At 37.0% G+C, this 26,819-nt stretch overlaps 1 protein-coding gene and 1 pseudogene across 2 annotated transcripts; both read right to left on the reverse strand.

Moving 5' to 3' along the window:
- LOC110132145 (alpha-fetoprotein-like) overlaps positions 1-6,691 on the reverse strand; it is a 46,826-nt pseudogene extending 40,135 nt beyond the window's left edge.
- An 89-nt stretch (positions 6,692-6,780) lies between these two features.
- On the reverse strand, positions 6,781-26,819 carry AFM (afamin). 2 transcript variants are annotated; one of them, XM_070458302.1, is made up of 15 exons: positions 26,694-26,819; positions 23,768-23,816; positions 23,335-23,467; positions 22,408-22,619; positions 21,472-21,604; positions 20,739-20,836; positions 19,807-19,936; positions 17,751-17,965; positions 14,019-14,151; positions 11,759-11,856; positions 10,545-10,677; positions 9,312-9,535; positions 8,400-8,532; positions 7,686-7,747; positions 6,781-6,937 (listed from the first exon to the last, which is right to left on the reverse strand). In XM_070458302.1, the coding sequence occupies exons 1-14, from the start codon at positions 26,779-26,781 to the stop codon at positions 7,712-7,714; spliced, it is 1,815 nt and encodes a 604-aa protein (XP_070314403.1). In that variant the 5' UTR covers positions 26,782-26,819; the 3' UTR covers positions 6,781-6,937; positions 7,686-7,711. The 2 variants fall into 2 exon arrangements, with proteins under 2 accessions (XP_070314403.1, XP_070314404.1); XM_070458303.1 differs by lacking the exons at positions 23,335-23,467; positions 26,694-26,819.

Here is a 26,819-nt window from a genome sequence, read left to right on the forward strand (position 1 = left end):
GCAGTAAATGTGTGGGATGCTGTAAACTTCAAATGACATTCCACATTTAGGGGATACAGTCAGAAAAAGGTCATCTCTTTGAAGTGGAAATAAGAACTCACTGTACAATAAGTGCAGAAGTAGTTCATGTAAAGTGTGTTTCTAATAAAGCTAATGATTTTTCTATGACTGCGTGCATGCCCTGCTAAGTTGCTTCAGTCATGTCCAACCCTGCCAACCCTTGGACTGTAGCCCTCCAAGCTCCTCTGTCCATGGGATTCTCCAGGCAAGAACACTGGAGTGGGTTGCCATGCCCTCCTCCAGGGGATCTTCCCGACTCGGGGGTCGAACTTGCGTCTGATGCATTGGCAGGCGTTTCTTTCACTATTAGCAAGCGCTACCTGGGAAGCCCTTTCCTACGACAACTTAGACTCTAATAAAAAATAGATAGGTTTTAGCCCAAGAAGATAGAGTGGGAAAAACCTATAAATAAAGAAGAAAACTATTTGTATTTAAATTGTTGATATGAGAATAATTGATCCCAAAATATGTAGATTATAAGAATAATGTTGATATGCTTATCAATGATTTTTCTGAGATTTCTCTGGTAGACCAGTGGTTAAAACTTCACCTCCTAATGCATGGGGTATGGGCTTGATTCCTGGCCAGGGAGTGAAGACCCCATATACCTTACAGCCAAAACACCAGAACATAAACAACAAAAGCAATATTGCAACAAATTCAATAAAGAGTTTAACAAAAAAGAATTTTTATAATCACAAGATGCACACTTTATAAAAGACAATAGTAATTTTCAAGATTTTCTACTAAGTGGGTAAAAAAACCTATAATAATATTCACTTTCTTCTTCTTTCTTATATTCTCTTAGACACTTTCTTAAATCAGTATTTTAATTTCCCAGGAATCTTCATATGAGCTGTCAGACAATAGTAGTCTAGTGACAAAGAAAGAGTAATCAACTTAGATGAACAAGCTGACATCCTAGGGTATAATTCATTCTCTCAAGTCTTTGGTTCTCAGAATGTGATCTCCTAGACATGAACTTAATAAACTGTAGGTTCATAAACCTGCAAAGATTATATCTTGAGTGTGACTCATGTACATATTTTGCATTAAAATTGCTTGCTTGATTATTCAATCAACCCATCCCACAGCAACATCTTTTGTTTGCAATTTAGTTTTGTTTTTTTTTCAATAGAAAAAGGCAGAACATGATTCACCTACCAACTGGTGACAGGATTCTGAAGGTAATTCATGTGACTTGAGGGTCTTGCACTTTTCTGCATTCATGTGACTTGAGGGTCTTGTACTTTTCTGCAAGATCTAGCAACTCTTGAGCTATGATTTGTACTTCTTCATAAGTCAGTTTCTGAAGAAACTATGCAACCATAATGCTAGAGCTGAAACAAAACGCTTATGTGAATGTTGAAGCCAATCAAACCCCTTTCCTCCATCAGTCTTGTTATATCACTGCCCTACTCCCCTACAAAATAATATGAGTGTAAATTTCAAATAAAATTTCTGATAATAAAACTCACATAGCTCTTAAGTTCTCCTCTAGAAAATTCTGGCCATTTGTTTGCTGCTTGGCTGGGAAAAAAGAAAATGAGATTTTTATTTGCAAAAGAGGAAATTTTCCAAGTTGAAATCCCCTTTTTACAATTCAAATCTACATTTATTCACTCATAAATTTCCAGATCTGTTTTTGTTTACATCATAAATCAGGATACATTTTATAAGAATATATATTTTCTTGTATTTGGGCTTCCCAGGTGTCTCTGGTGGTGAAGAATCTGCCTGCAATTCAGGAGATATAAGAGACGTGGTTCAATCCCTGGGTTGGGAAGATCCCCTGGAGGAGGGCATGGCAACCCACTCTGGTATTCTTGCCTGGAGATTCCCATGAGCAAGGGATCCTGGTGGGCTTCAGTCCATGGGGCCACGAAGTGTTGGACATGACTGACCAACTGAGAACATTTCTTGTATTTAACCTGTATTCTGTGAATGATTTATTTCTAGTCCAAAATATCATGTAGTTGAAATCTGTCAAATATATATTCTTCTCTGTCATTGGCCAACGAATGTTACACATATCTGTATTGACACTTCTGAGTTAGCTAAACTTGACTTTTTAATTAAATAACTTTTATTAGAAGTTACTAGCACACTCAAAGAATACTAAGAAAATTAAATGCTGGCATTAGGAACAACAATATAAACATTAGTACTTTGCTAGTCTTAATGTGGCAAAGACAGTATCTCATACATCTAAGATTTACTCAACATCTTCATCACTCTCGCTCACCATGTACACATACACATGCTCTCTATTGAAAATATGTCTTCCTTCTTATACCAATAGCTTCTAAAGGGTTTGCTATTGTGCAGTCACTAAGTCTAAAGAGTTTAGCCGCTATCTGTTTAATAAAGAAATCGTATCATTAGCAATATTAACAGGGAAAGGCTTTGGAGACAGTTATTCTGAGTTCAGTTTTTAGCTCTGAAACTGAATATGGCCTTGAGAAAGTAACTTAAGCACTCAGAATTCTTCTGTCTTTATCAATCAAATGTTAATCACTTTTACTACACTGGATAATGGTTAGGATTAAATGAAAGCCTTTGTGTGAAGCAATGAGCACAGTGCCTGGCACATAGTAGGTACTGAATAATGTAGCTCATGATATTAGTCTATAAACACTCAATCTAAATGTATTTATATAAATCTAAAATAATTTATCCAATTTTAAATACAAGTTCAAAATATATCATTCTGTCATCTAGACTGGAAGATGTGTGTGTTTCCCCGTGTGTTTTTCCTGCTTGTGTTTCCCCAATATATATTAATTCTCTTTTTCTATCTATGAAATTTTGTCATGACGTTACACCTCCTGGCACAAGGATGTATAGATTATAAACAGAATTCCCTACCTGCATCTAGTAAACTTCTCTGAAGAGTCTGACATCTAATGTAGCTGAAGAAAATGAAAAAAGATATGAATCTAACAGTCTTCATTATTTCAGATAAACTTTATAGAAGGTGTTCTATCATTTGAGAGAACTGAATAATCCTTTTATATTCTTTCCAAGTAATTACTATTAATAATTAAACTTCTTCTGGTGAATATTTTCCCCAGGCCACTATAATCCTGAAAAAATTAAAGAAATTCATGATAATGAAGAAATATTTCTGATAGCATTCATTAATGAATACTGGATTTTAAAATGAGTCTTGTGAATCTACTTGTTTTTTCAAGGTTACATCACACAGAACTTGAAATAAAGTAATCAATAGATGCTTTTGGTAAATACCTGATTTCCTAGAAATGCCTGTTGACATGTACAAAGTTCTAAAATGGCAGGAGATCAAGTAAACACATACAATGACAGATTCAGATAAATGATGACGACCCTAGTTCCAGTGCTGGACACATTTTTAGGCCCCTAGTGAGAGTGGGGAGCACAGATTTGGGAAGCAAACCCATGAGAATGCAACCTAATTTACTGAGTGTTTGCTGCAAGTCTAGCACTTTATATGACTGTATTTAGGTAGCAGTATTCTTATTTCTTGAATAATAAGTGAAGACTCAGGCTCATATAATTTGCTCATGGACTCACAGGTAGAAATTCAGGTCTTTCTGATGTCAGAACTCACACCATCCAAGAGCTAGTAGTAAAAGTTGAGATACCAGCTTTTACTGCTTTCTGCTTTGCCTATAATCCAGTTCTTTAGTCTAGGGTAGGACACTGGTGACTATGAATTAACTAAGAAGTTCAAGCTAAACTTAAAGCCCCAAAGTTTTGGAAATGGGAGACCTGGTTTCTACTTTAAAGTAGACTGGTTTCTACTTTAACCATTCCTGTCCTCAGTTTCCTCATTTATAAATGGAGGGTCTGGATAAGATAATCTTTAAGACTGGAAGCTCATTGCTTGATTTTGCTACACACATAATTTCATTTCTGGTTTCCTAGGCAAAAAAAAATATCATAAGTGAAAGAGATACATTTGCCTGAAAAACAACAAATCTGTCATTACTTAGAGTTGGGACACGTTAGCTTATGGTAAAGAATATGGATGATTTGTGTGGTATAAAACCACACAAGGGAAGACTGTTTTGCCAGGTTTCCATAGGCTTTCCAGGGTTCCCTAAACAGTCCTAATGCTCAGCATCTCTTTCTGTCTTGCATCCTTATAGTGGCTCCCTTGAGACCATACTCTAAGCTTCCTGGGGCTACCAGAAACGGACCTGTTACTCTAGCGATGACAAATGCTTTGGATGACTGCTTTCAGACTGTCACCCTTTATATACATTACTCTTTCACTAGAATCATCCACAGCACCATGCCACACGGCAGCCACCATTAACTGATTGGAGCTGGCACTTAAAAAAAAACTCTTCTATGTGTGCTAAACTAGTTCCTCTTTTTAAATAAAAATTATTTTTGGACAAAATTAACTTCTCATAAGCATCCTTCTCTCACAGTAAGAGATTCTTTAAAACATAGAAGGAGTTAAATTTTTTATTAGTGACTGATAGTGGAATTTTAGATCAGAGGAAGGACAGGTTGTGGGGATTGTTTAAGCAAAGGCTAAGGAATGGGTTTTGTGATAGAATTCAAAAGATGAACAAAAAAAATTTGTTCTCTAAGAGAAGATTTCCACATTGATCTTTAAGATAAAAAAATGGAAGGTGTGCAAGTATAAGACACAATGGTGATTTTTAATAAGTATTTTTACCACAAGCCTAATTCTTGTCCAAGTCATAGAAATAGAGTTTGAAGGAACTTTAGAAAAACCAAGGCTGGATCCCTAGATCCTGCCAAAAACCTGGGTAGTGACTGCTCATGCATGTGCAGTCTTGGCACTCATTATAGCACCATGAGGCTGATGACATTTACAAACATCTCTAGTACTAGAAGTCTTCCTGCATTGACTGAGTCCAGCTATGTTCTTGTCATTGGCATGAGCTCTGTCTGAGCCATACAGAATCAGTATGACTTGCTTTTGTTCCAAATCCTCTCTTTCCAGGCAAAACAAGACTCTTGAAAAAACCAGTTCTCTCCCTCCTTTCTTTCCATCACACTGGTTACCTGCCTTTTATCACTGTGTTCTTTGGCACATCAGTAGAGAGAGTTGTATGGCAGTTTCCTCTATGATTATAGAGTCTTGTGATGGCAGAGGTCCCTGGGTCTTTGGTTTCGTATCTGTGGCTCTTAGCACAGCACTGGACACATAGGAGAATCCACTATCATGTGCAAAATTGAGTTAGCAAACTGCACTGTTTCACTTCTGTTTGTTAAACTTATTATTCATTATTTCAGTAAAATTTTCTTCCCTGTCATCCTTGACAATGAACAAGAGTATTTGGAAAAATGATAGAAAAGAAATTACTGTCTGCTGGCCATTGTATTTGGATACTTCATATAGTAATTTATTACATTTTTTTAAAGCCTTTGTGATGGAGTGATTATTCTTCCACCCTACACCAAGAATTGGAGGTATTAGATTGTAGGCAACTTGTGTCTAAGGCCATACAGCAAGTTAATAGTAGTAGGAATATAACTCCCTTCTAATCCCCTCCCACCTGCAATTTCAGCTTGGATGAAATGCCGTTGCCACAAGTTCCCACAGCAAGGCCCCTTTTACATTCTGCACCAATGACATCATATGCGATTGCTCACTGTCTTCTCCCCTGCCCAGTAGACATAAGAATGATGCCTAATTGGCTTATCTTTGGTTACATTTGCATTATATTGAATTATATTGTACAATGTCTAACACACAGTAGGGTCTGATAATAAATATTTGTTGAACAAATGAATAAGAATCCCAAATACTGTGCTCTAAATGTTAAACCAAAAGAACTCAATATTTTCATGTATTATATCTTAGATGGTCATCATCTTTTATTTCAGACACTGAAACACTAAAAAGCCTTAAGAGTCTAGAGAATAGCCAGGATCATCAAGCCATGGGCCCACAACCAACCTTCACTTCCTGGCTTCCCAGTTCCTACCATTCCTTCTTTAGATGTCACTGTCAATCACTTACTGTTCCAAAATAACAGCAGTTTTGATGTGGAATGGAGGGAGAAAAGAACCCCTGCAGCTGATGCCTTGGCCCTTTCCCCCCTCTCTGAATAACAGATTTTATAGGGCCCCCACGACACAGCCTTACCTAGGAGGTAATGTATACACTGGCTAAGAATATTGTTCTGGAATTAGAGGGTTCAAATTTAAGATTTTGGTTCTACCAATTACTGATTATATGACATTGAACAAATTCATTTATTTCCCCAAGCCTCAGTTTCCCTGTCCGTAAAACAGGAATAAAAAATGGTTACTTTATAGAGTTGTTAGGATTAAATGAGATAATACATCAGAAGTACCCACACAATGTTTTTACAATGAAAACATTCAATCCCAGCTAGTATTAGTAGGAGGAGGAGGAGGTGGAGGCATGCTACCAGCCCACAACATCCCATTTTCTCCCCAGTATCAACAAGAACAGAATCTGTGCATATTCTGTCCACAGAAGTGCTATTTCAGAGTCCTGTCTCCCATAAAGTCATAGATTTATTCATTTTGCTCTACAGTAGAAATTAACACAACATTGTAAAGCAACTATGCTCCAATAAAAATTAATTTAAAAAGAAAAAAGTAAAAAATATTTTTATAAAAAAAAGTAAATTTAGCCAGTGAACCAATGATGCTGATGGAATGAATGACTCGATTGTTTCGTTTTGTTAACAAGTTGACACATGACATTAGTCTTTGAGAAAGAACTTTATAATGTTGTTGTTTATTGCTTGCTGCAATAACATTATCTCAGACAACAGGTACAGAAGAATCTGTTTACTGTGTTCTTTTCAGAAAATGAAATTCACCACAGGACAGCTAGGAAGTAGGTAAGTTGGTCTTCCTCTCTTTTCTGAGAAACCTGGAAAGAAAAAACAGTATCTTGTGCAGCAAGGGAATATGAAATGATAGAAAGCCATGTACATGGCTATATACACCATATACATGGGCTAGAAAGCCATAAAAACCTCTTAGTGGTAACTGTTTTGCCTTTTGCCCTCTGGCCAGGTTGTGGGCAGGCAGGGGGCAGTGTCGAGGTCTCTCTTTCCTGACATTGAGCATCACGCTTTATCTACTCAACCTTTTGTTCCTAAAGTCTGTGAATAAGTCTTTCAGAAACTGCAGGGGAAAAGGGATCCTTTATATACCTTTTTGAAATTACAAACATATCACTTTTCTTTTATGTAAATCCTGCAGTAAGGCTCTTAGAACAAGTTGCTGAGGCCTGTCTGCCCATCCCAGCCCCTTCCTTCCCCTGTGAACTTTCATATTAATAGATTCTTTGCCTTTCTTTTCTGGTCCAGACATCTGAGTGCAGTAGCGGGAAGGCAGAAGAGTGGATATTCAGAAAACTGCTGGGACAGTAAGACAGTGCTAGCACAAACACAGTAGTGCCATCCCAGCCACTGAGAGTGACTGACACCCAGAGACACATCACAGGACCAGTGCTGGGGTTTGTTAGTGCAAGGCCAGGGTGATAAACCAGAAATGTTAGTGCAAGGCCTAGGGGATAACTAGAAATCGACAGTGAAGCATGAGAGGGGAAAAGCAAAAACGACCAAAGAAGTTAACCAGCACATTTAGCCTTTGATTGAGATAGAAGGCATTACCTTAGGTGGGTTTTACTTGATGTTTTTCAAGCAGCCTGACTTTTGGCTGCCAATTTTGGACTCTGAAAGAGAAAAAAATAGAAATAAAAACATATAGGAAAATTTTTGAGAAACCTTCATGCTGTTTTCCCACAGTGGCTGCACCAATTTACATTCCCACCAACAGTATACAAGGGTTTCCAAACACTAAAAATAGAACTGCCTTATGACCCAGAGATATATATCAAAAATAGAAGGAAAAAACACTAATTTGAAAAGACACATGCAGCCCAGGGACTTCCCTGGTGGTCCAGTGACTAAAACTCTGCACTTCCAATTTAGGGGGCCTGGGTTCAATCCTTGGTCAGGGAAGTAGGTCCCACATGCCACAACTAAGACCCAGTGCAGCCAAATAAATAAATAAATAAATAAATAAAATTTTTAATGAAAAGATACATGTAGACCAATGCTCATAGTAGCATTATTTACAATTGTCAAAATATAGAAGAAACCTTAAATGTCCATCAACAGATGAATGGATAAAGAGGATGTGGTATGTATGTACAATGGAATATTACTCAGACATAAAAAGGAATGAAATTTTGCCATTTGCAACAATATGGATGGACTTGGAGGGAGACATCGCAAGGAGGAAGCAGGGTCCTGTGGGGAGTTCCATTTTCTTTGTTTAACCGGGAATACCAGTTGAATTCCAAAGAAAAGAGCTGGAAATACCTCCTCCTTGAAGCAGGCCTCAGGCTCCTGGGCTTTGCAGCACTTCTCCACCACATTCGTGAAATCCGCCAGCAATGACCACAGTTTCTCCCCTGCAAGTTCAGGCTTCAGTTTCACTAAGTTGACAAGAAACCTGTGACCCAATGATGTCAAACAGAATCAATTAACACTTTCTTTCTGGAACCCCTCTTCTCCAGAAGCCTTGTTCCAGAATTGTATCTTTAAAATCTCCATTTAGGTGAATGTAAAAATTTTAAATATTCTACTTTTGAAAGGAGATCCTGAAAACTTTCTGCTAAACACATGGGATGGAGTCCATGATAACATTCTTTGGAAGTTTATGCAATAATGGACAAAATTGTATAAAATGTGGGAACATATAGAAAGTCTTCACTGTGCACAATATTGTAGAATATGTGACTTTTCATGTTTCTAGAAAATTCATTTCAAAGTATTCTCTCTTCCTTAGTAACTGAATTCTGTTTCCACTTCACTTGATACAGACACTGCCAACATCCAAAAAAAAAATCTGATTCTTTGGCATTTATAGCATTGCCTGAGAAAACAAAAGCAAAATTCCTATCCCCTTTGGGCCTCTCATATCTTCAAACATTAAGACAGATTCTTGGAGCAAGCATCTATGACATTCTCCCAAGAAAATCTGATTCATTATGAACCTACTATGAGCCTTTTTATGGCCACCCTCACTCACGTTTTCAAATCACAATCTGGACATTTCAAGTCTCTAGCAAAGGAAAAGACTACGTTTTATAACTGGATAGACTGGACAGTTTGACAGAAGGAACAGAATTATAACATCAAGATCACACATTCATTACAATAAATCTTCTTATTAAAACGTGATGTGTCTTCAGCCTGAAGAAAATGATGAACAGAAGAGAAGGTTTGTACCTGTCTTTTTTCCTCTGGAGTTCCTCGTTATGAGCCTGACACAAGTCTGCATGAAAGGTAAATAACTCTTGAGAGGTAGATGGAGGTACATATGTTTTATCAGCTTCCAAGCTCTCAAAGCAGGACCTTCTGAAGGCAAAATTTGTTTTACAACAGTGGTCCACAGCAGGGTTGATATTTCGATTTTCATTTATTCCACATAACTCTCCAAGAACTAAATCCACCTGTACCAATGAAAGTTGCAATGGAGTTTTGAAATATGATAGATGAATTGTTAGCTTGTTCTAATATCACTGTCAACTTAGAAGAGCCTCTGCAATCATAACATGATACTATGTGCAACAAAAAAAATTAGAGACTGAAGTACTAAATGGCATTATAAGAAAAATTCAACCATAGTAATTTTAATTCCTATAGATTAAGCTTAACATATATACAAATTTGTGACTTCGAGCTGAGAGCTGCAAACAGCTAACTGAAAGCATCAGCAGGACACACTGACCCTTAGATTTAGTCCCCTCCTGGAATGTCCCCCACATATGGGCCACCCCAGACCTAAAGAGACATGCCCAACCCAAACTGGACTGGAAGCAGCAATTCTCTTACTGACCTGGTGGGACAAGAAGGAGAATTTATAGTGTTACTTAAAATTATGAAGTTTTCTCTGTCATCCTGAAGCAATACTATGATTCCAGGTCATTTGCTCTAACAAATTACTTCTAGTATAAATAAGAAGAAATGAGACTTGGCTGTTGGTCCAGTGCTTAAGAGTCTGCTTGCCAATGCACAGGACACAGGTTTGATCCCTGGTCCAGGAACTAGGATCCCACATGCTGCAGGGCAACTAAGCCCGTGCACCCCCAAATGAAGCCCATGCTTTATCAACCCTGCTCTGCAACAACATAAGCCACCACAATGAGAAGCCCATACACCACAATTGGAGAGTGGCCCCCACTTGCTGCAAGTAGAGAAAGCTCACATGCAGCAACTAAGCATCAGTGCAGTCAAAAAACAAAAAAGAAGTAAGAAAGATGATCTGGAGACCCCCAAGCAACTATTCAAGACATTCTCTTTAGTGCCTCAAGATTTTGACACAGAGAGCTAAAAATAAAACTTGACATTCCTTGCATAACAATGTGAAGAGAGGAAGATAGACAATCACTTATAAATCGATGAGTGCAGGTATCCTTTTTTATCTTTTTAGGAACAGTCACGTATGTGGGCCAGGCTTACCAAATTATCAACACAGGCAAACTCTTCGCTCAGGGTACAGCAGGTGGTCAAAGCTATCACCATTTCCTTGCCAAGAAAGGTCAGTTCTTCAGTGGAGAGCTGGGGGGCTAGCTTTGTGAGATTGATGAGGTAGCTGAAAGAGCATATGTCTGTTCTGAACAAAAGCAGAAGCCCGTCTTCCCTTGCTTAGCCACCTGAAACCCCACCTCTGCAAGGCGAAGGACAACCAATGGAAGGGCAATGTGAACCTCAGCTCTCTCATAGAATGGTACAGATCAGTCTCTTCACCCCCCATTTTCCTGCATCCTGCCTCCTATAGATCTCTGTATATGGGCTTCCTTCTAATTTCATGACAATTCAGAAACTATCAGTATATGGGCTTCCTTCTAATTTCATGACAATTCAGAAACTATCAGATTTGCCCATCGTGTGTCATCTGTGATGATAAGAGCGCCTTGGCAGAAGGTATCTTGGCTAGCTAGTATGTAAAATCCTACTTGAAATCCCCTGCATTGTAAATAAACATTTCAAAGGGAAAATTTAATAAATACATGTTGGAAAAGGATAATCTGAGATGAAGGAAGCAAGAAACAAAGATCTTTCATGGGCTGAGTTCCCAGCTAACAACCCAACTGCAGAAATAGTGAAAACATGTTTTTTAAATTATGTTTTGTTTTGAAGATGTTTGGTTTCAATGTACAATACATTAGCATGGTAATTAATTTTTAAAATTCCCAAAAAAACTTCATATTATTCATGAATGTTCATGAAGTACTTAAAAAACAAATATTAAAGTGTCAAGCAAATCCAAAATTATTCCTTTAAACTCCATAAGATGGGCTTAAATCGTGGGAAGAGCATCTTTTCCTTGGGAAAATATCACAACCTGAAGTTTGCTGCATTCCATTCCCCATGCCTGAAATGGGGCAAAATCCAGCAATTCTGGGTTGAGAGTAAAAAAGTTAAGTCTAAACAAAAACTAAAGCATTAGATAATCAATTTGTCCAAAATCCTGTATTTCTTCCATTTCTAACCTGATTTCTGATAAAGTTTTAAAATGACAGCTCGATGTGAATTCTTAACTCTTGTGATATTATCCTTTCCCAGAATTTATGAATTCACCACAAAAGGGCTGAGCTAAATTTCTGACACTTTGTGGTCATCTTTATTTTATCCTGGTCACAAGGGTTAACCTGCTTGTTCAAACAACTTACTGGTATTTCAAGTCATCCTTCCCCAAATTCTGAAAATGTTCACATTCTCGTTGTACTATCTTGAGGCTTTTCTCTGTTGTCTCATTGAATCTATTTTCCTGAAAATAAGAACAACCATGCTTTTGAAAATTTTATCTAATCATAAATTTAATCATAACATTCATGTTGACTTGTCTAATTTCTTTTTTTATATTTACATAGTATTTTCAAACTATCATTATCATAAATTAGTCACTAAGTTGAGGGTAGTTTTCTATATATGTATGTTAATATTTGAATCTTTTTAATTATAGTTAGACATAGAGATATGGTGTTTTCCAAAATGCGGAAGTTTAAATTTTCATCATCACTACGTTGTATATTTTATAGAGCTTTAAAGTCTACAAAGTGGAATTCAAATCTGATGCTGACAATGATCATATAGATTATCCCTCTAAAGTGGCCAGAGAACTGATCTGGTCCTGTGAAGTCAAGTGACTTGCCTAGAATTACCCAATAGGCAAGTATTGCTAGAGAACACTTTTAATCACATATATCTTTTTTATACCATCTTTTTAATCATTTAGAATTGGAATTTAAAACCTCCAATAATTGTCTTCAAATATTTGACAAACTCTCACATAGCATAAAGTTGGACACCAACTAAGTGGCTACCAGGGAGAAAACAACACACCAGTGATTCAATGCTGTAGGATGAATTGTGTCTTCATGTAATAAAAAGAATTTTCTAGCACTATTTAAAGATCAGAAACAGACCTCCTCATTAGGGACAGTGGCAAAGCTGGATGAAACAAGTCTCCTTACTTCTTGCTCAAATATGAATGGGTATAAACAGGCATTTTTGGCAAGTGGGGGTAATTTTTTAAGTAAAGCAAAGCAACACATATCAAATGAATGAGAAGCACATCAAAAATGTCAAATAATTAATTTCTGTAATACACAAAAATACATATGAACTGATATTAAAAACACACTAATTTCAACAGGAAAATCAGTAAAAGATGTGAACAAACTGTTCACAGGAAATTATAAATACAGTAGCTAAAATCATATAGGAAAAGCTTAGCTCCATTATAAAATATATTCTTAAATGTTTAATTGAATCACTTTGCTATGCACCTGGAACTATCACATTTTTAATCAACTATATTCAATATAACAAAAATCAACTAAATTCTTAAAACAGTCACTATTTAGCAAAGTTAATTTTCATGTGCAGTGTTGGTGAAGGTGGGGGTGAAACGAACATTTTCAACACTATATTGGACTATATGCTGGTAATAACTTTCTAGATAGCAACTTAGTCATTTGTATCAATTATTGTTTTATTTTAGTCTATATACTTTGATGCAGTAATTTTCCTTCTGATAATCTCTCTTAAGAAAATAGTCATAACTATTAAAAGAGATGAATGAAATGAGATACTTAGGGTCACATAAAATTTTTAAAAAGCTAAATGAATGTCCAAAATGTCAAAGATACAGTAGGAGAGCATTTAGATATATTATGATGATAGAATACCATCATGTAAAATAAAGTGAATTTTTTTTAAGTCTGTTTAATAATGTAAAATGTTTTTTATGACAATAAATAAAAACAAATCCAAAAATTTCTTCAGAAAATATTATCCCAATCTTATTTTTAAACATACATATAAATAGATTCATATATGCATAGAATAGATGAAAAAAATGTTAATTAAAGCTATTTATTGAGGACAGAATCAGAAAGTTTTTACTTTTTCCTTTATAACTTTTAGTAATTTCTTAATCATCTTTAATAATCATTTATTATTTTTATAATCATAAAAAAATCCAAGATGGCCCAAGAAAACACAAGAGCACATAAATAAAAATATAAATATTTAATCAGAAGAGTTTTTTGCTTCAACACACAGGATTCGTAGTTCTAAACATTATGTGTAACCCATGGCTGATTCATGTCAATGTATGACAAAACCCACTTCAATGTTGCAAAGTAATCAGCCTCCAACTAATAAAAATAAATGAAAAAAATTAAAAGAATAAAGAAAAAAGCAAAAATAAAAAGAGCTGCTGAAAAATAAATAAATAAATAAATATTATGTGTAACCCAAAGGGATGATGTTGGTCTTCCCAGGGATCAGCTTACACTGAATTTTGGATAGACTCAGATTGGTCAGTCACATTTTCTACCCTCTGAACCAGAATAAAACTTTGACAGTGTTTAAGTGTGTGTTGCTTGGTTTGTTTAATTCCCTGAGCCTGTAGAATGGACCTACCGCACGGCGGTAACACCCAGGAGGGTTTTCCATGTCACAACACTCTTTCAGAAGGTCCTCATACACTTTAGCAATTCTCAACAGCTCTGGCGTGGACAGTTCTGGATGCCTCCTTGAGTACTCATAAAGAAACCTGCAACGTGTAAAATATTTTGTACATTAGAACTTCAAGAAAGAGCAAAACCCCAAATCCTGCTATCTGGGGAGACCTTTGAATACTGAGTCTGCCTTCAAATCCTGTTTCATCTTTCTCTGGTGAAGGAGTGACTTAAGAGGGCATTTTGACAAAAGAGATCATGTTACAGATTTTCCTCCATATTATGTTTTAAAATAGCAATGTTTTTTACTTGGAGGGATAGAATGGTTAGAGGTGTTTATCATTCATTGTTAAAATGATTTTATCCATAAAGCATCAGAAATAGTAGATCATGCTACCAATACTTCAGGAAGTACATATCAAGTATAATTCTGTTGGAAAATGCATTCGACCTCCATCTTGAGATTTGGGGAATATGGCTTATCCTCACTCCTGGTGCACCTGGGGAGAGATTGTGGAGCAGACTTTGCCTATTATTTCATCCTGTCACTTGTCAGTTATGGGAGTAATCACCCCTGCAGGTCCAAATCATTGGCAGCCATTTCCATGGCCTCAGTGAGGTGTTAAAAGGGTACAGGTGGGTGTGATTAGAGGATAAAGTGGGAAAGAGAGAGGAAGAGGCTAACACTTATTAAGCCCTTAGTAGGTGCGAGGCATTGGATCAAGCTTTGGGCATAGGAGACAAAGATTGGCTTCCTAGCCTTTATAAAACACTGTCTCATTTAACTTCACTTAGCCCTCAAGGTAAGTAGCAGTTCACAGCTGAGGAAGCTGTCTCAGCCCAGTAAAGCACCTGGCTCTTGGCTTCCCTGGCGGCTCAGACAGTAGAGTCCGCCTGCAATGCAGGAGACCTGGGTTCAATCCCTGGGTCAGGAAGATCCCCTGGAGAAGGGAATGGCTACCCACTCCAGTATTCTTGCCTGGAGCCATGGACAGAGAAGCCTGGCAGGCTACAGTCCATAGGTCAGGAAGAGCCAGACACAACTGAGCAACTAACACTGTCACTTTGTAAAATTTGAACTTCGGTCCCAGAGGACGCCTACTTCATTCTTTTTATTTTTTTATTTTTTACTTTTTTTTTAAACTTCATTCTTTTTAAACCAAGCCAACTCTTCTCTCAAGAGAGCTGTTTTCTTTAACTACCCTGTGCTATTTAAAATTTCCTTCATAGAAATATCATCTTTATTCTTTCGAATTAAGTAAAAATGATCTGTGTCTTGTGAGAATCATACGTCACAAAAGTTTTTCAAGTCCAAGGGACTTTTATCATCTCTTTTTGTCTTGTAGCCTTTTTCTCTTGATTAATCTTGGCTTTTCTGACATCTCTCCTCTTCACCATTTATCTTCTCAGTCCCAGTCGTGACATATAGTCTCATATTCTAAAGCAGTGGTGTCTAACTTCAGAGAATCAAGGGCTCCACTTAATATTTCATAAAAGCCATGAACTTTTGCTCAGAAAAAGAATTGCACCTAAAATCTCACCACCAAAATCTTGTGAACAAAAACCCCTGGAAGAAAACTCCTAGCGTGGCAGATCCACTGAGGTCTTGCCTCAAATATTGGCATCCAGTAAAACTGCAGCTTAAACTGTTTCTGGTTCAGCATGTTCATTGCTGCTCTATCATTTCTCCCCATGCTTCCCACCCTATTTTAGTTGTCATGGTGATGATGATGGAGATGATGAGAATGAGGATAAGGAAGAAAACTGCTTCCATTTAGCAAGTCTATGTCAGGTACAAGTGAAATGCACTGCAACATTGATTTAGTTTAATTTGACTGAGCATCCATGATTCATGAGAAGCAATAGAGCTCAGTGGTTATAAGGACAGGAATCTGGAGCCACACTGGTTGAATTTGACCCCTCGCTCCACCACATATTAGTTGTGTGATTTTGGAGCAAGTTACTTAACCTCTGTGCTGCAGTTTCCTTGCCTATAAAATGATGATTTAAAAAAGTATTCTAACCACAGAAGTTTGTTTTGAAAATTAAATTCATTGACAGATGAGAAGCACTGAAAATTTGCGTAAGTATTCAATAACCTGGTTCTTCAATCCAGACATCCTTCCAGAATTCCAGGTTCATATATAAAATCATCCTATGATATTTCCACTGCATTACTTCACAGTGGAAGTAATTACTTCACACCATCAAAGTCAAGGTGTGTGTGCTAAGTTGCTTCAATCGTGTTCGACTCTTTGCAACCCAATGGACTGTAGCCCGCCAGGCTCCTCTGTCTATGGGATTCTCCAAGCAAGAATACTGGAGTGGGTTGCCAAGCCCTCCTCCAGGGGATCTACCTGACCCAGGGATTGAACCCTCATCTCTTACACCTCCTGCATTGGCAGGCAAGTTCTTTACCACTAGCGCCACCTGGGAAATCAGCGTGGTCAGATACAAATAGTTTCTCTTTCCCACAAACCTTCCCCCATACTTCCCATCTCATTGAGTCTGAAAACTACTTACCAACCACCTAAGCCCCAAACTGGGATTCATTCCAGATGAAGTTTCTAAAAGACAAAAGTGATTTTGTCCTTCCTTATTCTTCAATGAAAACCCTTCGGTGGCATCTTGTTACTTAGCATATCTGGATGATCTGACCCCATGTGCCTCTCCCTACCCTCTTTTCTCACTGCAGAAACCCTAGCACAATCACATACACGCCATGCAGTTTCACACTTCTATCAGTGTTCTACCCCTTCTGTCCAGATTATCAGCATTTCTTCAAGTACCTCCTCCCCATCAAGACTTTTCAGAGTTCCCAAGGACTTCCTCTTCTATCCCCATATTGCCTATGGTCTAGTGCTTTCAGAAATTAAAGAGTGTTTCTTGCCCTCATATATTTGTGAGGCTGTCTCTTTCCACATCACACTTCTGTTGATGAAAGCTTATTGGAGGCAAAAACCCTGTTTCACTTGGTAAAGCCCCTGGATTATATTGAGTTGGCCCAAAAGTTCATTTGAGTTTTTCTATAACATCTTGAAGAAAAAAACCCGAATGAACTTTTTGGTCAACCCAGAGTTATTACTGACAAACTTTGAATGACTAAATATTCTCATATGAATTTTACATACAATTCCTAAAAAACAGACAGGTTAACTTGTCCCGATGATTCTACCAGGATTCAAATCTAGTCCTTTTGCTTCCAAGTCAGCTAAACAGTGGTGAGAGTTGGGGGAGAAGGCAGGGGAGAGCCTTCTGCCACAGGGGAGTGGCAGATAAGCCTGCAAATTCTTAGGTCAGACCTCCTGGGTCATATCCTTAGTCTGCCATATTTTAACTGTGAACCTTAAACAAATTACTTAACTTCTCTCTACCTCACTTTGCTCATCTGAAAATTGGGAGAAATCATGCTTATTTTACATGACTGCTGTGAGAATTAAAATAGATAATCCGTACTTAGCCCACTGTCTGGCACATATCAAGTACTCAATAAATGTTAGCCATCACTGTCATAGCGCAGTTGCAATTTCTAAAATAATGTAAAAAGATTACAACCTAAAACCATGATTTTTAAAAATTATGTGATATACCCAATGATTTAAATGGTTCCTATGTCTTCCACCCAAGTTAGCCAAAATAGATCAAGTCATAAGTTTCTGTTTGCCTTATAAATGTCAATATAGAGGTATGTTACTCAGCCATGAAGTTCGCTTGGTCAGCATCTCGTTTCTCACACACATTGTCACTTTCAATAAATTTTGCTTCTCTTAAAGATAAGTCGTTTGGTCTATCATCTTTATTGGAGTAAATGATACACTCTCCACGTTCTGGTATTTTCTTTTCACAGCAGTCTTTGATTTTGCTGGAGATGGAATCTTGTTTTGAACAAATATGACTCATAACCTTGCTCTGTATCAAATAAGAATGAGAAATGACTTTATTTTCATAAGTTCTTCAGGGCTAGATTCTCCTTCGTAAATGGAATGCACTTATGTATAGCATCTAGAATTGTTTCATCAACTAATTTGATAGCTAATTAAATTTTGTATTGATTTAATACAGTGAATTTTCATTTTAATGCAAGCGTGATTTCTTAGGATTTTAGATGATGTAATTACAAAAAATAGACTCATAAATTTATTACATATTAGCTGGAATTTTTTTAAAGGTAGGCTAACCCCTGCTTCTTCCTCTAGACTCTTCAGAATGAGGCTGCACATTTCGTCTACTCTCTGTTCCACTTCACCTGAACTACACTGAGTTTCATCAAAGTGCTGGACTATTCTAGACACTCGGACTCTGCTCAAGCTGTTCCCCTACTCAGAATCTTCTTCTGGGGAACACTGAAGGTGAGGAATGAGATGAAGCTCCAGGTTGAGATGAAAAATGGAATGGAGATTTGTACCATGTTTCCATCAAACCACGGGAGTCCATCTTTGCAGACAAATATACATCTCACCTAAGGCCATCATTATTCAGGGCAACACATCTCATGCTGTCTAAAATTTCATTTCTATTTTGAATGAAGTATACCATTCAATTGCTCTTATTTCTACATAAAGCCATCCAAAAAAAGGATATTGAAAATATAATATGATCCCTTAGTCTCAGCTCCAAACTTCACAGAAAACTCTTTAATTATATCCCAATTCAGTACATTTTATTCAATATTATAAAATCAACATCTCTATAAGTGACCAAATAATACACAAATAAACAATGAGTGAGATTGCTTTACACTGCAATAAAGTTAAGGACAAAATTATTCTTGGGGACATCTAATGTCCATTACTGGAAATAAAATGTATATATCTTCATACTCCAAAATTCAAGTTATCTAATGACCATGATGTTTTGATTTGAATTTACAACAGTAAGACTAATTAAAAAATCACTTAAAAAAAACTAATTTTAACTAAGAAATCAGGATTATTTTTAATGAAATTGTGTTACCTTCGTATGCATGAACAACTTCAACTAGGTCACTATTATATTTACCAGTATATGTCCTTAAAGAATCACTTTAAACACTACAATAAGAGTTATTTTAAATGTACATATTCATTTATTTGAAAAGACTGTTCCTAAGTATCCTGAAGAAACTCAGAGAAAGCAACTCTTGAAAACATAAAGATCACCAGTCATTTTCTGAGTTTTACTGTTAATTTCTAATATCTCTAAAAGAGTATTTGCAATATTAAAGTAAACTTTAGTCTGGTTGAATGAACGTTCACAAATTCTAAATTCCTGGGGATTATGTCATGGGCATTTAGTCACATAAAATAGAATCAACTAAGTAATCTAAAAGCAATCTCATTCTTTAAAAACTCCAACGCTTCACTTGGTCTCATTTGTTAGTATTTTATTTTTTATTTTATTTGGTTCATGTTATTTTTTAACAATTGATTTTTACTGAAGTATAGGTATTTTACAATGTGTGTTAGTTTCCATCATATATATATACACACACATATATATATAACTGAACATATATGTAAGGGACTATAGTTTTTCAGATTCTTTTCCATTTCCATTAGAAGCTATTACAAGATATTAAATGTAGCCCCCTGCACTAAACAGGAAGTCCTTATTGTTTATCTGTTTTATACACAGTAGTGCTATCTGTTATTCCCAAACAATTTATTAACATTATGATTTTATTGTAGTGAGTAGCCACACATTAAGGCAACTTCAGAATAAAAAATAGCCACCCAGATCAGTATTTTTGCTTGGTTTTATAGGATATTTACCCTGCCACGGATGCACTGCACAACATCCCCTTCACAGCATCCATCATATTTGGAAGAAACATCTTCTAGAAGGGAGGTAAGTTGCTTAAATTCAATCTTGGGGAATTTTTGACTAAGTACAGCAATGTTTCTGGAAACAGAATTGATAAACCACTAAAACAACTTGAACAGCAAATAGACAAAATGAAGTTCTTTGCTAACACAGTATAGGTACGTGCAGTAAGCATTGGTATCCTTGTTTTTTCACCAATGGCTTTACCAAATAACTGTTTAAACATTACTTGGCCCACATGATCATTTTGAAAATCCTAGGTTGATATTTTGAGTTCTATTTCAGGATCAGGGGGAGAAAGAAGGCCTGAAAGATATGCCCTCTTCCACAATTGTTATAGCAAAACACATTTTTTAAGGACAACCATTTCTTCTTGTGAGTCCATGGCAGGCATAGATAATTCATCACAGCAACCTTTTTCACTGATCTGTTTGAAATCTCAGAATTTCTCACAAAATGTTGCACTAGTACCATTGCTCTTTGTCTAGGTAAGATGTGAAATAAAATGTATCCCTAGAAGGTAGTTTCCTAGTTATTAAAGTCAAAGATGGATGGGTAAGTCATGTCTAAAGCACTTGGAGGTTTTAAAACTCTGATTGAGAACTCCCAGACCCATTCAGATTCCCAACTAACCAAAAACTAACTCAGAAGTAACCCTCTCTCTCCCTGGGGTCTCTCCACCTTTCAGGGCTTCTCTCATCCTGATCTAACGTCCTGGTTCTGAGCAATCCAAGCAGATTAACCCCCACCTCAAAACCCCTAAGGATCTAAGAAGAGTATAAATAAAAAGTCATCAATGATTTAACAAAAATGGAACACAGACCAAAAAAAAAAAAAAAAAAAAAACAAATAGAAACAAAAGATAGATTATAAAACTCACATAAATTGTAAGATTTGTGGTCCAAATTTCATAAGTGCCCCACAGGCATTTTTTTGATAAGAAGACAATGCTTTTAAATAGTATACGAAAGGTTCTGCCTGAAGGATAAAGAGAAAATGTTGTTGAAGCAAGTGGAAAAATCCCACTATTCTCTTATTTCCTAACCACATGTCAACCAAACAAACCCAATGTTTCCTCAGAAATAGAAAACCTACGGGATTTTTTATCTCAGGAAATGTGTATAGCAAAATAAATAGAAATGTGTGGCACATTATAAAGGTAGAGCCAGTCTTCCTGATGACCGAATTACACTTGCTGGGAAGTGCAGTGTGCAGTAATCTTGTCCCTCTCTACCAGCATGATTCACTTATATGGTTAAGGACTTGTCCAAGATAGAAGAGAAAATGTCATTTTTACCCTGGTTAGTTACTCACTAGTGTTTCCTTCCAATTTACAAGGAAAACAAAACCAGAAAAGAGACCCTAGAAATGGGCAATTTTTCAAAGGTCTCAAGTAATGAGAAATTTAGATCAGTTAGCAGGTGGTGAATGGGTTGAAAAAACAGTGAAAGTGACAAGAGAACGGCTGATAAGTGGTAAAAAACTATTTTGCTTTAATTTAAGTAAAGATCTACAATTTCAGGTGACTCCCTTCCATTTAATAAGCGTAATACCTACCTTTGCTAAATGGAATGAATGTATATAATAGTAAATGGAATAAATGGAATGCCCACCTTTGTTCGAAAGCAGTTAGCTTTTTCTTGTTCTTCACAGCATGTTTTAGTCATCTCCTCAAAACGAGCAGCAACAGTTAGAAGTGTAGGAGCAAAAACGAAGGGGTTCCTTCTGGAAACTTCATAGACATAACTTCAAAAGAAAAAAAAGGAAGGAAGAAGGGAAGGGGGAGAAACAGGAAAGAAGTGAAGGAATCATAGACAAGGGAAGGGAAAGAGAAGATTAAAAAAGACAAGTTCCAGTTGCGAAAGTGAAGGTGAGAGGAAGGATTTCCCATTACTGAGGCTTCAAAGGAAGGCAACATTACCGAGTCTCCAAAAATGTCACACCACTGAAGTTCCCAAATCCCAAAAAATAATGATAATTGCAGTTCTCATCATGAATGCAAGGCCCTGGCTATTCTCTTTTCTTCCCCATAATGCCAGATGGTCCGCAGCTCTCCTTGTCATGAAAGAACAGCAATCTGAGATCAGACTCAGAGAACAGACTCCATCTGAGATCCAGAGATCGTAATCACTTAACATGTAAAAAGAAAACTTTGTGATTTAAGCTTTCCAGAAAAAGTCTCTGCTTCTGCAACTATTGCACTGCTAAACATCCATTGACTTAATGTTTATCTTTGGTAAAAGCTGCACCTTCCCTTTTGAAAGACCATATATTTCCTCCAGCAGTGCTTTCGTACCTTGCACACACTTGGGTTCTGGGGCTTATCCCATTAGAAAATACGCATCATTATTGAAAGGATCTTGAAAGCAGGTTTCATATCTTGTTCATCTTCTAAACAATGACCACAGAATCTGACACACAAATGCAGGTTGAATAAACTAATTGATCTGTAAACCCAGCTATGTTCCTTCGGAATAGATATTGAATTTAGCCTAAGAATTGAAGAATTATCTTCAATTAGACGCTTTTTCTACTAAAATTAAACTTACTTATTCAAAAAAGATTCCCTGTTATTTTTGTAAGTCTGGCATTTCTCTTCAGGATCCAGGGTAGGGAGAGGAGGCAAAAATCCTATATCAGCTTTCTTATTATGGAAGAAACAGAGTCTTCTTTCAAAGTCACCCTTACGGCAGCAGTGTGAAAAGTTATACTTTTGTGGCAGTCCCTCCATGGCACATATATTTTCCAGTAAAACCTCATTCTGGACAACAGAAAAGGAAAAGACACATTTAATTCATTGCAACATTTCTCAGGCTTCTGAGATGACACAGTGGAGACAGTGAGAGGTGAGTGTCACTCTTTGAGAAAGAGATTCCAGGATGTTCCCAATATTACCAGCAAAGCATCTCTACCCACAGCCTTGACAACCATCCTACACTTTGGGAAACTCTCTCTATCCTATCCTGAGTCCCCTTGACCTCTTCCTATCTCTCTTCTGCCTACATCGCCCTTACATAGTGACTTTTTTTCTTCTTTCACAAGGTAACAGTGTCAGAGTGTAATGCGTTGGTAAAGTATTTAGTAGTAATGTTTAGTAATAGCTTTCTAGAGATGCAGATGGTTGCTCTATTGGGAGGATGCCAAGAAAAGGGGCTGTGACAGAGAGTACATATTGAGAGGCAGGTAAAGAAAGTAACTTTACTTCCGTGCACTTTGCCAGGCTATTGGTTTAGTCTTCCTAAACCAATAATAAATACACAGGATTTATGGCATAGACTGCAAACTCATAGCCAAGTCCTCCTGGGCATCAGTACACAGAATTGCATCTCTCCTAAGAAAGTGCCTTATCCTAAATACCGAAGTCAGGCAAAGTAACCACAAGAGCATAGAGCATCTCTCTCTATTTTCAGGCCAAAAATTCTCTCAGTGTTGACAAATAAGCTTGTTTGTTTAAGAAATGCAAACAATTTACTTACAGCTAATTTTGAACACTCTGGGAGTGTCCTGTCAGCCACGCATTTATCTCTGTATCCTGTCATGGCTTTTACCAACATTTCTACTTCTTCAAAGGATGCCTCCTGAATATATTGAGCAAATGCAATGATGGTGCTGCAACAGTCCACACAGAGTACATAATGATGACCTGCAGAATTTCCAGTTATGTCCAACCAAAATCTCACAGGAATACCCACTTGCTGACTAACCTTAGAAAATTATCAAAATGTGAAGTCTCTAAGTTTTATAACTTCTTGACAATTCAATTGCCTCATCTGAATTTTTCTTTAATACTGTATTCACTTTTTAATATGGTATTATTTAATCAATATATTAGCATTAATAATTCTGGAAGATGTCAGATAAACTTATAATAAACACCATCATCATCAAAACAAGTTTAGAGGAACTCACATATATCCAATGTTATCCTCTATAAATTTCTGGGTGATTCTGACATCATCTGAAAGCAAAGATATTTAAGTTATTATATATCCTGGTATTTTAATATTTTACCAATAAGTTACTATATGTAACACATTTTAAAAGTGTAAAATAAAAAATTATATAGAAAAACTAGCATATTTAATATGAAGAAGAAACATCATGTGAGCCAAATATTACATCTTAATCACAGTTGATTATGTGCTTAAAAGTATTCATTAAGTGAATTGGCTTGAATTAATTTAAGACTCACCAGACTTTAGATTTACTATTGATGGCTCCCCAGCCACAAATGTCAAACACAAGCACCATTTCCATGCTAGATGACAGGTATAACTAGGAAAGTAATATGAAGTTTCACTGTTAAGTGATATAATGCTACAGTTGTGCCCAGCAAGAGATGCCAGGCATGCTGATGGTAGTGTAAATTATGATGCTAGTCAGACACAGATATTTAGGTGATCTCTGAACTAGTCTACCACCACTGGTTCCTTTCCAATAAGCATATACTTATCAGAACACATTTATATCAGTTCATACAGGCTATTTTCATGGAGTCTTTACTTTTTCAAAGTACTGCACTGGTTACTATGAGGCAACCAATGATAACTAAAACATCTCCCCTGGACCTTAGATTCCTAAATACTGTCATAGTGCAGGTGACTCATGAACATGACTGTAATCCAATGTAGAATGTATATGATATTCTACATTAAAGTGGGTACTAGACAGCTTATTAAAAAGCATAGACATTACTTTGCTGACAAAGGTCTGTATAGTCAAAGCTGTGGGTTTTCCAGTAGTCATGGATGGATGTGAGAGTTGGACCATGAAGAAGGCTGAGCATCGAACAATTGATGCTTCTGAACTGTGGTATTGAAGAAGACTTTTGTGAGTCCCTTGGATTGCAAGGAGATTAAACTAGTCAATCCTGAAGGAAATCAATCCTGAATATTCATTGGAAGGACTGATGCTGAAGCTGAAGCTCCAAGACTTTGGCCACTTGATGAGAAGAGCCAACTCATTAGAAAAGTCCCTGATGCTGGGAAAGATTGAAGGCAGGAGGAGAAGGGGATGACAGAGAACCAGATGGTTGGGTGGCATCATTGACTCAATGGACATGAGTTTGAGCAAGCCCCAGCAGATGGTGAAGGACAGGAAAGCCTGGCGTGCTGCAGTCCATGGGGTCCCAAAGAGTCGGACATGACTGAGCGACTGAGCAGCAACCACGTATAATAGGAATGCTTATGGTCTCTGGGTGAGGAACCAGAAAAGGATTATAGGAAGAGGGGTATGTAAGTGGAGCCTAAAAAATGTCCAAGATTTCAGCTAACTGAGAAGTAAGGAAGCTCACCTTTCTGTGTGGAGAGAATGATGTGAGTAAAAGCACAAAGGTAAGAAATCCTGGGATGTTTGGGGAACATCAATTAATCAATTAATCTCCCACTTTGATGAGAAAGTGAGTCATAAAGAAACTTAATGGAACCAGAGACAGGAAGAACCTGGATCCAGATTATGTATGCCTTTCATATAAAGCTGAGGAGTTTGGGCCTCAACTGGAAACCATGAAGAGCCTCTAAAAATGTTTATATAGAATAGTAATATCATCATTTCTCTAAACTAAGAAATACCAGCCAGGTAATGGTATGTCTGATGTTCTGGGATCTCCCACAGTACCTAACAAATAGAAAGTAACAAGAACTATTTGTCCAATAGATGTAAGAATGAATGGATGGAGAGGAGGAAATCAAGAAGCTCATTAGGAGAGTTTTGCAACTGTCCTGTTGAGAAATCTGCTGGACTTTGGTAGGAGTAACGGAAGTGCAAAAGAAAACGTGGATGCAGAAAATATTGGAGTCAAAAATCAACAGAACTTTTTTTTAAAACAAGTTTTTACAAGGGGCAAAGGAGAAGGAAAACTCAAAAATGACTATCCTTCTTTAAGCCCTGTGTCTGGGCTCACTAGCAGGCATTGTGGTGGTGGTGGTGGTTTAGTTGCTAAGTTGTGTCCAACTCTTGTGACACCATAGACCGTAGCCTGTCAGGCTCCACTGTCCATGGGGATTCTCCAGGCAAGCATACTGGAGTGGATTGCCATTTCCTTCTCCAGGGGATCTTCCCGACCCAAGAATCAAACCCAGGTCTCCTGCATTGCAGGCAAATTCTTTACCAACTGAGCTACAAGGGAAGCCCCAGCAGGCCCTGGAGCAGGTACCAAATTAAGACATCATCCACAACTTCAGGGCGTGGAAACACTTATAGCACCTTGGTGAACTGCAAAAAGATGGTCTTTCAGGCCAGAGGGATTACAAAAAAACACCTCCAAACAGATGAAGTTCAAAATGTTCCCTCTTTGAGTAGAAGAAATATAAAAGTCACACTTTCCAGGCTAACACTGCTCCAGCAAGGCTTGAGGAAATGTACAGGCTTGCAGGGATTTAAAAATTAATTCCCCAAGTGTGTACAGTTGGAAGAAGCAGGGTCTGCATACTCTTAAGGTGTTTACCACATTATTAGGAAATACAACGAACGACCAAAGTTCCAATAGAATCTCAACTGATGTCTAATGTCCCACTATTTCCATACACTACATATATTTGCAAGAAACATTAATATTTTCAAATCCAAATTATATCTCCCAGCAACACTTCTTATATTACCATTATGCTGGTGACCGATTGCTGGGTGTGATAATTGTCTCTGTCAGTAGATAAGGTAATATGATCCAAAATACAATATCTGGCAAGGTTAGATCAGGGTATCTGATCAGTATATGTAAACTAGGGAGAGGGAGAAAAAAAGCAAGTGAAAATTTAAACTGAAAGAGACCAAGTTAAAAAATAGAAATTAGCCCAACTTAGTCATTCCTTAGGGGATAGACAAGTAAATTTCTTACCTACGTCTTGAGGCTGTGTGGGCAAGGTTAGGGATTCAGTCAAAAAGAAAAAGAAAATAACAAAACCTGTAAGTTTTAACTGTTTCATTTTTTAAGAAATCACATTCACAAAAGAAAAGTAACATG

The sequence above is a fragment of the Odocoileus virginianus genome, chromosome 29, assembly GCF_023699985.2.
Source record: "Odocoileus virginianus isolate 20LAN1187 ecotype Illinois chromosome 29, Ovbor_1.2, whole genome shotgun sequence".
NCBI classification, from domain to species: Eukaryota; Metazoa; Chordata; class Mammalia; order Artiodactyla; family Cervidae; genus Odocoileus; species Odocoileus virginianus.

Excerpts from the sequence above, each read along its gene's own strand:
- AFM (XM_070458302.1), bottom strand. The coding sequence starts at position 26,781 with ATGAAACAGTTAAAACTTACAGGTTTTGTTATTTTCTTTTTCTTTTTG. Across the intron at positions 23,817-26,693 it reads CACACAGCCTCAAGACGTAG|ATGATGTCAGAATCACCCAG; the intron begins GTAAGAAATTTA and ends CTTTGCTTTCAG. Across the intron at positions 22,620-23,334 it reads CAGAGTGTTCAAAATTAGCT|AATGAGGTTTTACTGGAAAA; the intron begins GTAAGTAAATTG and ends TCTGTTGTCCAG.